Source organism: Seriola aureovittata, chromosome 6 (assembly GCF_021018895.1).
Source record: "Seriola aureovittata isolate HTS-2021-v1 ecotype China chromosome 6, ASM2101889v1, whole genome shotgun sequence".
Classification (NCBI taxonomy): domain Eukaryota; kingdom Metazoa; phylum Chordata; class Actinopteri; order Carangiformes; family Carangidae; genus Seriola; species Seriola aureovittata.
This window is the reverse complement of record NC_079369.1, coordinates 7128631-7141152: the sequence shown is the minus strand read 5'-3', so window position 1 is coordinate 7141152 and position 12522 is coordinate 7128631. Positions and strand designations below refer to the sequence as shown.

The 12522-nt window shown below is 39.9% G+C and overlaps 1 protein-coding gene across 1 annotated transcript; it reads right to left on the bottom strand.

Moving 5' to 3' along the window:
• Positions 1 to 674: 674 nt before the first annotated feature.
• On the bottom strand, positions 675 to 12097 carry il23r (interleukin 23 receptor). The gene is made up of 17 exons (XM_056378588.1): positions 11637 to 12097; positions 11417 to 11531; positions 10861 to 10990; positions 10495 to 10670; positions 8661 to 8781; positions 8385 to 8551; positions 7810 to 7946; positions 7493 to 7725; positions 7303 to 7447; positions 6474 to 6675; positions 6188 to 6391; positions 5768 to 5866; positions 5409 to 5564; positions 2776 to 2916; positions 2510 to 2597; positions 1930 to 2020; positions 675 to 1493 (listed from the first exon to the last, which is right to left on the bottom strand). The coding sequence occupies exons 2-17, from the start codon at positions 11478 to 11480 to the stop codon at positions 852 to 854; spliced, it is 2796 nt and encodes a 931-aa protein (XP_056234563.1). The 5' UTR covers positions 11481 to 11531; positions 11637 to 12097; the 3' UTR covers positions 675 to 851.
• Between the last annotated feature and the right edge of the window lie 425 nt (positions 12098 to 12522).

The following is a 12522-nucleotide window of genomic DNA, read 5'->3' as shown; positions in this document are numbered from 1 at the left end:
TGGGTTATTGCAACCCAACGGGTTGGGTTAATTTTTTTGACCCAACTCTTGGGTCAAATCATGCAGTGTCTGCCTTCAAAGTGTTAAGTAACCCTCTGCTATATCCATTGCAACTAAATGTTCCCAGCATCTGGACCAACCTAAAGCGTTAAGAGGGCAGTTGGGTTAAAATTGGGTTATTTTTTAACCCAACTGTTTTTAGTGTGTATGAACTCTCTATTAGAGAGGTTCCTTTATGTATTAAAGAGCTTAATCACAAGACTTTAATTGCTGAACATTTGTACCAAATTGCATTGCAACCCATCCAACACATTTTATTTAAAACCACAAAGGTCAATTTCGTGGTGGGGCTAGAGGAAAAGTCAGGGGATCACCAGAATCATTTTGGTGCATTGTCAGGGAACCATGAATGTCTGTACAAACAGTCAGACCTATCACCGCTCACATCCATAGAGCCATGCTGGTAAAATGGCTAAAAAGATTTAGGAAGTCCATCTGCAAGTAGATGTGCAGTCACAGGTTGTTTTCACAACCCAGCAAACTCAATGTTGTCTTTATGAATGCTTATTACTGAAGCATTGATTTACATTGATTTATTTAACATTATTATTTATTATAAAACCTTTAGTTAAGTATGCATTTAGAAAAGATAGTGCCAACATAACTACAGTGAGGAATTGCTACACATTTATTAGAATGTCCTTTAATCAAACTCGATTTATACATTTTTGCCCTTTATTAACTTGGTTTTTAACATTATACAGTAGGTGAAGTGGTGCTTGAGTAATGCTCTCTTGAAAGTCAGTTTAGTAGTGCAGATTGTCCTGTTTGTGTCATTCCCATCATCGCAGCTACCTCTGCGTGTCGCAGAGCGGCGTGCTGCTGACAGCAGTTACCTGAGGGAAGTAACCACCAATCAGAGTTGTTCCAATGGTAAACTGAGACAAACAAATGTCGGCCATGTCAGGAGTCATTATGTCACTCTGTTCTAACTCCAAAGAGGGAGAGTCAGTCCCCCTCCTCTCCGCTAAGAAGCCTCTATTCAAGACACTTGTTTCAGGTGTTTTAGGCCACAAAAGGCCACCAACAGAGCTGAGAGTGGGTCCCAGGGGCGAATCAGAGAAATCCACCTCCACACTGGACAACAAGCCTCCCAGTAATCCACCAAATGCACTCGAACAAAAGTCCTCCTCCTCACTTGCTGGTGTGTCCCTTTGCTCCTCTTCTGTCTCCTTCACCTCCTCTCCTTGTGGAGCCAATGTAGCAATCTGAGGTTTGTAGCTGACATGATCCAGCTGGCTGTCAACAAGCACTGTCCTGGTATCCGATGCTAATAAAGGTGTCTCTGCCATGGGTTGTCCTGATCCAGTCTGGGATACTTTGACATGGATGATGGGATACATGTCGTCCCTATCCTCAGAGGAGATGAAACTAATGGGGCACAGCGGAGGGTCACTGTGGCTGGATGAGAAGGATAGTTCACCGTCGTCCTGCTGGAGACCAAAAAAACAAACAAACAAAAAAAACAAAGCATAGTCAGACTTGATTGACTCACACAAAGTGATTAATACGTTTGTTGGACAAACATGCGTTGTCAAGTCTCTTGTTTTCACTTGCAGCTCATCACAAAGTTGTTGTCAACAAAACAAAGTAGCTGGATGCTGTCAAAGTGAAAGCAGAAACAACTGACATCACTTCCTATTGTTTCACAGAGCGGTAAACCTCAAGAACTATAGAGTTTTTACTATATTTTAAAATTGTATTAATAACATTTTTGATAGTATATTCTTCTGCTCTTTTTGCTGGTGTTGGTGCAGTTGTTGCATATGCTAGCTGTTGCTGTTTTGATTAATGTGGTGACAGTACGTCACACAAAAAGGGAAGTATGAATGTCAACACAGTTGGCCTCTTTAGCTCCACTATGATTACCTTCAGCAGTCTGATGGCATTACTGTTTCCAGGTTTTGGTAGGTTTTCAACAAGCCAGGCAGGTCCCCAGGATATACATCTTTGTTTAATCCTGAGATGGAAAGACAGTTAGGTTTTCAGTATTCAAGCTTGATCATGGTGGTTTAGTATCAGGTGTAGTAAAGGTACATTTACAGAAAAAAAACAACACAGTCTTATTCTGCAAGTGAGATAATGTTATAATGAATGAATCACATCTCCACAGCTAACACAACCACATTCTGCACAGTTTTTGCCACATGGTTAAGGTTTCTGTTCATGTTAATTGTGTGGGTTCTTGCTTCATATGCTCATGTTGCGGTGTGGTGGGCTATTTCATGAAATCAGCCACAACTGTATCAATCTTGATTACTAGTAAAACAAAACCAGTGCACATTGGAAACTGTTTGCAGGAGCCTGAGAAAAATAGACAGTTATGGTTATCCTACCAGAATACTTTCACTATTATTAGATGATGTCTGTTGTGTGATGACTGTTATTTTCCATGAAACAATTATTAACATAAAACATTTATTAAAACAATATTGTTTAATACTAATACCTTTTCCTCACACAACTCCAGCACAGCAGGTTGGCTATGATCGCTATGAAGAGGGCAAAGATGAAAACAATCACAATCACCAGGCCAACTAGAAGAGATGAGGAGGGAAGCACAAAACAGTTGAGTACACTAGTTGTCGTAACGGTAAGAAAGCAAAGTTGTCTTTTCTTCTCATTTAGAGCTTCCTTTAGCTGAAAGGGTTGCACTGAAGACACGGGCTTACTAAGTTGGTGTTTGTGTTTTCAAAGGGACGATAGGAGACTGACCTGCAGGAGCTGCAGGCTGAGAGGAGATCTTGATCCCCCACGGCCCTTCTCCTGCTGAGGTGGATGCAGTCAGCTGCAGATCCAGAGCTCCTTCAGGACAGTCCAGCCACATCTCTCTGGGGCCGGAGCCAGGCAGCATCACTGGAACGAATCAAATGAGAGTCAGGATTTCTTTGAAGCAGCACAATTATTAGATATTTTAGTTATTTCAACCTGCAATAACTGATTTTTTTTTGGCCACTTGAGGGTAGCAGAAACAAGTTATGAATATAACATTGACATATGATCATCAAGTTTATATGGTGAACTTGTTAAGAAACATTCGCTTATCTACATATCCATGAAAGAGCAACATTACTATTCATTTCAAGTTGTGTTTCTCACCACCTAAGGAACGTAAGTCCAAGATTCACTCTCTTTTAGCTCTGACTTTGGTCTCCACCAGCTCCTGGGGGAAATATCAGGCTCTTTAGCTGCTAAATGCTCCACTGTGTTCACCAGCTAGTCTAACTAGTCTATCCGCTGCTTGGCGTGAGACTAACAATGAACTGAAATTCGCTATTAAGCTCTGTAAAGCCGAGGGGAGTTGCAGAGTAACGACATAACTGTTTGTAGGTTCATCACTACAACTGACCTCTTTCACGTTGTCACATTGTTTTCATCGTCATTTCATATATTGCTATTGTGCTGCTTTAAGCTTTAACACATGCAGTTGTTCTTGACCTTGAAAATTACACAAACAATGTCAATCTGTTGGTGGAATTTGTGGTGAGATTGTTATTCCAACATCTGCTTTTGAAGTCAAAAATAAACTTTCAGTTACGGACTGAAATTTGAACATCTACAAATCCATGAAAATTGGAGGAACAAATCAAAAACACTGCAAAGACCCTGCAGATCTGCTGAGGGAGCTGCTGAGATGTGATTATAAACAGCTTCTTTGTGGTGAGATTGGTTTGTCAAATATAGATTCTGGAAAGTGTTCATCTCTAAGATCTTATTTATGACCCCGGTTAATCTTGCTGTTTGCTAAAGAATTTACATTTTCAGAAGAGCCCAACAGTACATTGAGTTGAAAGGATCATTTGTATTTACTCTAGTTTCATGTCAGAATGTGGTTTTGACAGTGTGGTGCTGCCACAGTTGCTATCACTAGACCAGATTGACTGAAATAACTTTAAGCCAGAGAGTGCAGATCTCCACCAAGGGCATTATAAAACAACATACACTAAGCTTCAGAGAAAAAAATTCAAATTGATAGTAAATGATTTGGATCTGTCACAAAATACAATGGGTTCTTCCCTGGCCCATGCCCCATCCCTCCACCAACTTTAGTGCAAATGGGTTTAGTACTTTTTGCATGATCCTGCTGACAATTAAACAGATATGGGTGAAAACATAACTTCCTCTGCAGAGGTAACAATGGTGTCCTGTATGCACATAACATGTCGTATTAGAGAGAGGAAAAGGTAAGTTCTCAGGTGCTTTTACGCTGACATTCCAGAAATAGTGTATGAGACAGGCTGGTTAGTAACAGTCTTTACAGTTGCATGTGTGCATATAGCCACATGGCTTCCTGTTCGTGGTCAAAGTCAGTTCTAGATAACTCTATGATTCACTGACAACCAGTGTATGAAACATCAGTGTGTGTGAACAGATGTATTAACTTTGACATGCACATGTTCACTCAGACAATCAGACAGGTTCAGCAACAAATAGTTTAGATATAGGATAAATAGAGACAAAACTAGCAAATGTTAATGTACAATGATGAATTTTCTTAATTAATGTTGTAACTTTGAAAGCTGTATTGTTTTTATTGTATATTGAACCTACCCCCCTCCGTTTGTGTGTTTCATTGAATAATTAACCACAAAAAATAAAACAATTACCCAACACGCTCGAAATTCACCTCATTACTGGAAGTAAGAGCAGAAAAACCCTGCTGATGCACTGAAGCTTTGTGGGAGGGGAGTATCAATGAATTGCTGGTTTCACACTTTCCATTATCTAACGGTGGTTAGTGCTGAAACACAATCTATGCATACTACTGCATATATGATTTCCGCCATGAGTACATAGGAATAGGTGTGCCGTAGCCTGACCAAAGTAAAGCACACACGTGAGCATAGGGTTAAATGAGCACTAAAGAGCTCTTGATGTACAAAGAACAGGAAATGACTCAAAGCCAAGGTGTATTTCCTTCAAACCTTCAGCTCAAATCAAAGGGTAATTTAGTTGTGAAAGGGCATGTTAAAATTCACAGATTATATAAAGCAGCTAAAGAGTTTTAATATAAAGGTTAAGTTCACCAAAATTACAAAAAAAAGCCTAGTTTCTCACTCATCCAAATGGTATGTATCCATGCAGATAGTTTTGTGGTTATTACAGGATAAATTACATTTTTTTAAAAAATATAAATCTTTGAGGTTTTGTGAGTTGAGTGGAGGTGAACAGAATTTTGTTCATGGTGCACACAGAATTTTAGGAATAAGGAAATAGAAAACTTTGGATTCAAAATAGCCTGTATCTCTGTTGGGATACAACTAACGAATGAACTGTGAGAAATGTCTATCACAGTGCCACACAGTGTAAGACAAACAAACACAAAAGGACACAGTACACCTGCTCACCACGCCATTCTACGCTGTTGGAGTCCAGCGTCTTGACATGGAGGGTGTAGTTTGTGATGAAGCCCCTCTGCTGGTCTACAGGCAGCTCATCCCACAGGATCAGGATCCGCCTGGCCTCATGGACTAGCACGGCCATGTTGGGACCAGACTTTGGTTCTGAAGGAACACAGGGAGAAAGAGAGAGGGTGATGGGGGAAGACTCCACTGAGCGTGTGTCTGCTTTATATCATGTGCTGTCTTGAATCCATATGCAAAAATCTGTCACATGATAAACTCAGTAGTTGAAAAATGTCCGTCTTTACATTGAAAAGTGTGCTAGTAAACTGGTTTTGGGGACATGCTGAGTCTATGTGTCTTACTCTGTTCTTTGGAGTAGACCAGGCCGGATGATGGAGCACTGACACCTCTGGTGGTCACAGCATACACAGAGATATTGTACCTCACACCTGCAGTCAGACCTGAAAAAATACAGGAAAAATTAACTCTCAACTGTAAATATTCAAATATTTGCTTATGAGCTTCTGATTCAGTTTTATTAAGATTATCATATTCATTTTTTATCCTCATCAGGTATTGAAATGATGAAAGCACAAACTGGAGTAATTCACCAATTACCCACAAGAGGTCACTGCTTGATCTCAGTTGAAGCCCTTGCGCCATGTTGTGGATAAAACATTTAGTGGCTTTAATATTATTCATGTTTTGTTTCACCCTGTCTGAGTGAGCAGGTTCTACGCTGTCATTGTGCCTGGTCATGGTGTTTCTGTGGTGTTCTGTACCTGTGATGGACGTGTTGTTTTGGTTTTTGTCCAGCTGTTGCCACTGCAGCTGTGTCGCAGGTACACTTATCCACTCCACCACATAGCGCATCAGTTCTCCTCCAGTTGCAGCCTGGTGTTCGGGCCTTGACCACGACCAGGAGACGAGCACAGCGCTGCCACTAGCTGCAGGAGCCAACTCTCTCAGAACAGGTCCAGAAACACCTGAACAGAAAGTGTTACACTTTACTGGGCTTTCTTTAGAATTTAAACTTTGACATTTTTTTAGTTTTGAATAATTGTGTACCTGAGTGTGTGAGTGGCAAATACGCTGGTGGAGATGACCCATATAAAGTGACAGCACTGACGCTAAGTGCCTGAACCTCTGCTGATACCTGAACTGAGCACTGGCTGGGTGTCGCAGGACAGGTCACTTCCCGTTTCTGATCATTAGCCAGAAAGATTTTGTATTGTTGCACATCGTCACTGTGGTCCTCTGGAGGTGGAGGCTAGGGAGGAAGTCCATTCATCACTTCAGGTTTACTTTTCTGAACATTAAAGGTAATTATAGGAATAGTTTGACTGTTATTCTACAGTCAATTTAATCTGTACAAAAAAAGTAAAAACTTTAGGAGTAAAAACAATAAGGTGTGATAGATAAAGTTGTTTTTACCATAAACACAACCTTTTGACCTAACTCTTTGCAAGAAGGAGAATAAACATATTTCCCAAAATGTCAAGCTATGCCTTATATCAAAGAGCAGTGCAGGGTTTCTCTTTATAACCAAATGAATGTATCAGAATAAATTCATTCGTTCATTCATTAGCCGTGCCGCTTATCCTTGCAAGGTCACGTTGGGGCTGGAGCCAATCCCATTTGGCAAGGGCAAGTTACAGGTCTATCACAGGGATGACATATAGAAACAACCATACACACCTAACCTAACCTGCATGTCTTTGGATTGTGGGAGGAACCTGGAAGTGACCCACACAAGTACAAGTAAAACATGCAAACTCCTCACAGAAAGGGCGGCCGGCAGGTTCAAACCGATAACCTTCTTGCTGTGAGGAGACAATGCTGCCTATCAGAATATCAACATAAAAGCCGGTGCTTATGAATCATTATCACACATTACCTTCCACAAGACAGTCAACATCCGCTGCCCATTTGGCTGGAGGCTGCTGAACATCCTCCACACATGCAACTGCTGAGATGGAGCTAAAGATACGTTAAAGTACAAGACGTGCGTTGTTGCATGATTGACGACAGTCCCGGACATTATCACATTCAGCTGCATTTGTTACGTGGTAGATAAGAATTCTGACGTTAAGGTGAAGCGCTTGCCTTTTCCGGGGCTTCTTCCCATCACAGGTGGGCTCCATCTGCTGCAGAGTGACCTTTTGCTGGAGGTCGACCTGGGCATGGAGCTGGGCGTGCTGGCATGGGTCAGCCCTGACGCTGAACGACATGTTCTCATCTGGAACTCATATTCAGTCAGAGGCTTCAAGTCGTCTGCTCTTATCAGACCCTCACTGAGCTCTGCTCCCTCTCTCACTTCCTACAAAACATCGAGAGATTAGATCACCTACACACTGTCTGATAGAAGCTGACGCTGCAGATAGCCACAAAACTATCATCTTACCACAGAACCATTACGTGCGCGGAGCCGGATGTACGGTTTGAGATGCACCGAGGATTCAGTGGTTTTCCACTGCAACACGGCTGCTATAGAGCTGTTCCCAAACTCTATCCGTGTAATATGAGGGGTCTCAGGTATCACTGCAATAAAAAAGGACACAGAAGTAGCATTAGTGCACACAAGTGACAGTGACTGTGCAGTGAGTTTTCAGCATATCCAAATATACTTATATATTATATATATTAATAATTCAGTAATGACTCAAAAAGTCAAGGCTGATGAAGTGACATGACACAGCGGCATACTGTATGTAGGGTTAGATGCAAAAGGTTAACAATTAATTTCAAAGAGATATTACAAAAACAGAGAGAGAGTTTAGCTGATAGCCAGGTCAAATCAGTCACACAGTGACGATAGAACAAATGTCTAACTGCAGCAGGTCAAAGGCTGACTGACATGTATTTATTAAGAAAATACATGATAAGCCCGATGAAAAGATTTTCTCTTTAAAAGAAGTGTGTTTATGTAGCTGTACAGTCATTCATAAAGATATGTGTTTAACGGAAGTGAGAGCTTACCAATATCCTTTACACGCATGATGAATGGATCAGACTGAGATGCTCCAAAGTGGTTGTAAGCAGTGATGAACAGCCGGTACTTAGTGTTTTCATCTAAAATTCCTTGTGGTATTGTGATTGCTTCAGCATCCTGGATCTGAGCTGAATGTATCTGGGTCCCATTTTCTCTGAAAATGTGTTTTTAAAAAAAAGAAGCATATATTAAACTGTAGGAAGACAACAAGAAGCAGAAAGAAAACAACAACAGCTTCGTTTGACCTCAGAATAACACCATACCTGTTGACTGAAATGCTGTAGTTAGTAGAGAGGTGCGTTTCCTGTCCACGCTCCCATGAACAGTTTATAAAGTCTGACCTTGTTGTTTCACAGAAAATATTTTCAGGCTTATCAGGAGGGACTTCAAGAGAAAAAGACGGGAAACAAAATAGAGAAATAATAAAAAGCAAGCCATTGTTATTTTTTGTATGCAGGCTGAGAAACACAAACTAATACAGTGTCTTTCCTGTGGCTTTTGGCACACTAGTCCTCCCGCGTTTTTTGGTTCCACATACTTACACTGTATGACAAATCGAAACATGCTGCTCATTGACAAAAAGTGTTTGATCACATTTCCCCAGAGAGAATAATAGGAGCTGTTCCACAAATACTCAAATCAACTCTTTTTGAAGTCTTACAGTTTCCTCTAATTTTAAAATAGAAACATGGTTTAAATTTGAAATAGGTCACCACTATGAAATCAAGTTTTATGCTTTTTTAAGCCCTTTCTTACTGGATATTAGTTAAACACATGTTCATTTATTTATTCTGCTATGTCAGAGAAAGCTAGAGTTTAACCTACAATCGTTTGAACGCTTCCTTTCCTTCTTTCAGAAGAAAAGGCTTTGACCAGCTGTGACTGGTGTTAACCAGATGTGAACCAGCAGTTAGTCTCACAGACACACAGCTGTGAGATACAGGCACATTTCTCTATCCATTGTTGCCAGATTGGGAGGTTTTCTGCGCAGTTGAGAATTTTTTATTCAATTGGGCAGGAACATATATTTGTACTGGTTTTTATAATTGGATGCTAATTTTGTTCCCAGTTGTGAGTTGTGTGCTTGACACGCGATGATGGCAGCGTCACACACACAGTAAAAACGTGGGAAATTTCCTCTTCAATGGTTAATATATCATACAAATATCAGATGTTTTTATCTATGAAATAAAAAAGGGGGACAGTCACAGGTTCATGTATTTGTAATAGTTCTACTAAAATTAACTATAGTGACTGATAAAATTAAGTCACTCTTCAATTATTGAATTAACTGATAAGACTTAACTTTTTCTTCTCCTCCAATCTTTCCCTTCTTCTTTTCTTCACTTGTCCTCCTTCTCTTTCCACTTAATTCTTCACCCTCCTCACTTCACTTTTTACTCCCTTAATTTTTCCGTTTCACTCTCTTCCTCTTCCTGTCCAGTCTTTAACAATAAATATTACATCAATAAATTAAATACTTTGGTTAAGAAATTCCCATTGCTTGCCTCTTTATTGTATTTTATTGCTTAGAATAATAAATAATAACTTTTAGACACCTTCTTCTCTGTCAAATCTGGCAACAGTGTCTCTGTCTCTACACCACTGTGACTACAGAACTAACAGAAATAGAAGAAAAGTAGAGTGAAGGCATAACGCTGAATCACCCACTCCACTTGAAAACAATATTATTTTTAATATTATTGTTGTTGTTGTTGTTGTTATTATTATTATTATAGATTATTATTAAAAACAAAATTGCAGCTACCTGGAACACCAAAGCAACAATTTAGAAAGCCCTAGCAACCACTTGGAATGCCTTAGCAACTGTCCTAAACACCTTAGCACTTAGCTACCACCACAACATTTTAACAACCATGATAACACACTTAAGCCACTATTTTTTTTTTTTACCATCTGCAGTATCGGGTTCCTAGCAATGAGATGGTAACTTAAATTTTAAATGTGTATGTACGTTTTTGTTTGTTCGTAATTCTGTATTTTCACATAAATTCCTTTAAGCAAGTAATGCCGTTTCTGTTTAATCCATAAAGTCTTAATTCTATGTGACTGTACATCAGAGCCAAGTGTACATACGCCCACCATGTAGGTCCAGTCCATTGACAATATAAGACAACTGATCCTTCTTCAGCTTGCAGACCACTTGAGATTGTGGCACCCAGACCCTCGGCAGATTAAACATCACCACGGTGCAGTTGAATTTCTTCCAAGCCTTGACAGCCTCACCGTTCAGCTCCAGGGATATTGTGGACCTGGAAGTCATAAACATAACTGCATCTGAACAAAACTTTAGCTTTTTTTTTTTTTGCTCAAGAGGAAAAACATTAAAGAGACACTGTTGAGATATCTGCATGAATTATATACATAAGCAAACAGAAAACATATCATAGGCCTATCAAATATTTGAAAATGATATTGTCTTGTATTTTCTACCATTCCTACCTCGGTTGACATTCTGTGGTGTGGCAGTACACTGTCAGGTTTGAACCCACGAGGAAGAGCGGGGCTGGCTCTACTGTCAGGTAGCCAAGGTCGTTGAAATGCTGGCAGCCAGCAGGGAGCAGGGGGCAACCTGTCCACAAAAGGAAGACAGAAGGTTTTCATAGAAGTAGTGTTATCCAAGGGTGACAAGTTATTTTTAGGTTTTAAAAAAACAAGTATGATTAAAATTTGCTGGTGCATATGAATACCTGCTGCACAGTAAACTGTAAATCCCATCTATGCTGTCAGGGACGTGAATTTGCGACAAAAAGTACCTCCTCTATTCCTAATTTTATGATCTAACTCTATTACTGGCTCTGCAATTAGGCATGCCAAGAAAGGTTTGAGACAAAACTATTACACACTTTCGTCTCGTCGCTGTGGTCAGGGCTTCAAAAGCAAAGTGTAAAACCCCAACAGTTGCCAAACTGTCATAAAGGGACTGAATGAGGGACTGAAGCGCAGCAGAGAGAAACAGGCTAATAGTTTTGATGTGGCTAGACAGATAAATACTCACGCTGGATGGAAAAATTGAAGAGAAGTATGAGTATGCATTCCCAAATTGTTGAGGGGAGATTCATCTCAGCTCATCTTTGTTAATCTCAAAGAACCCATTTAGGATGAATCAGCACCTGTAACAGAAGTTATTCCTACTATTAATCACAAAACATTTCTTTCTAAAGAATAACTTACTCCATGCATCATTGTCCATACATAAAGTGATCTTCAAAACTTACCTCAGCCATCTGCGAACAGGAGAAGGCTCTGTCTAACATGAGGAGGAGACGCAGTGCTATGTTGAACTTCTCATTTTTTTCAAATGCAAATTTGTAGCTGATAAGACAAGCAGCTCCAGTAATAACAGCCTCTATGATACACGTGCTGTGGCAGATACCTTTAGATAAGGGTGTTCTTATCAAGACACGGACTGACAAGGTTTTAGCTGTAGTCACATTTTCTGAGGGATTACTGGCTTTGTGAGACGCATCTGACTAAAATCATCTCCTTTGTGCAAATGAAACATCTTTAAAAGAGGCCAGTGACCTAGTTTGGTGGTATTTTGGCAAAGACGTTGAACCTTCAGACTTTGGTGTTCTACTTCAGATGTCTGTTTTTCATCACCACAAACGTTCAGATGACTTTAAATGTCAGCTGCTCTCATTAAATGTGCTGCTGCCAGCACTTCGTAAAGTGATCGACCCAACCTGTAACATGTTGTGTGACATCAACGTATGCTTTGAAAAAAGGATGCTGACTGTAACTTTTTCCTACTGGTGCTGACACTTCTTAGGGTTTCTTACAGTAATTCTACATGTGCTGAAACAGTGAATGGTAAAACAAAGTTTTAGTCAGTAAATACACTGTTGATTCATCAAAAATCACAGCAAAAACATCAGAAATAATACACTCATATCTCTCAACTGATAATAAATATAAATGGTTTGCCCTATAAGTGGTTATCTTAAAGTTAATAAAACAAACTTACATTTTTAGCTTGAAAGAGGTCATGTCACATTAAAAGAAATCAGCCAATATCTCATTCTCACTGGGCTTCTTGCTTATATTCATCATCCCTCAGTGTCAAGTGCAATTATGAGGAAAGATTTGCACAGACTGAGACCT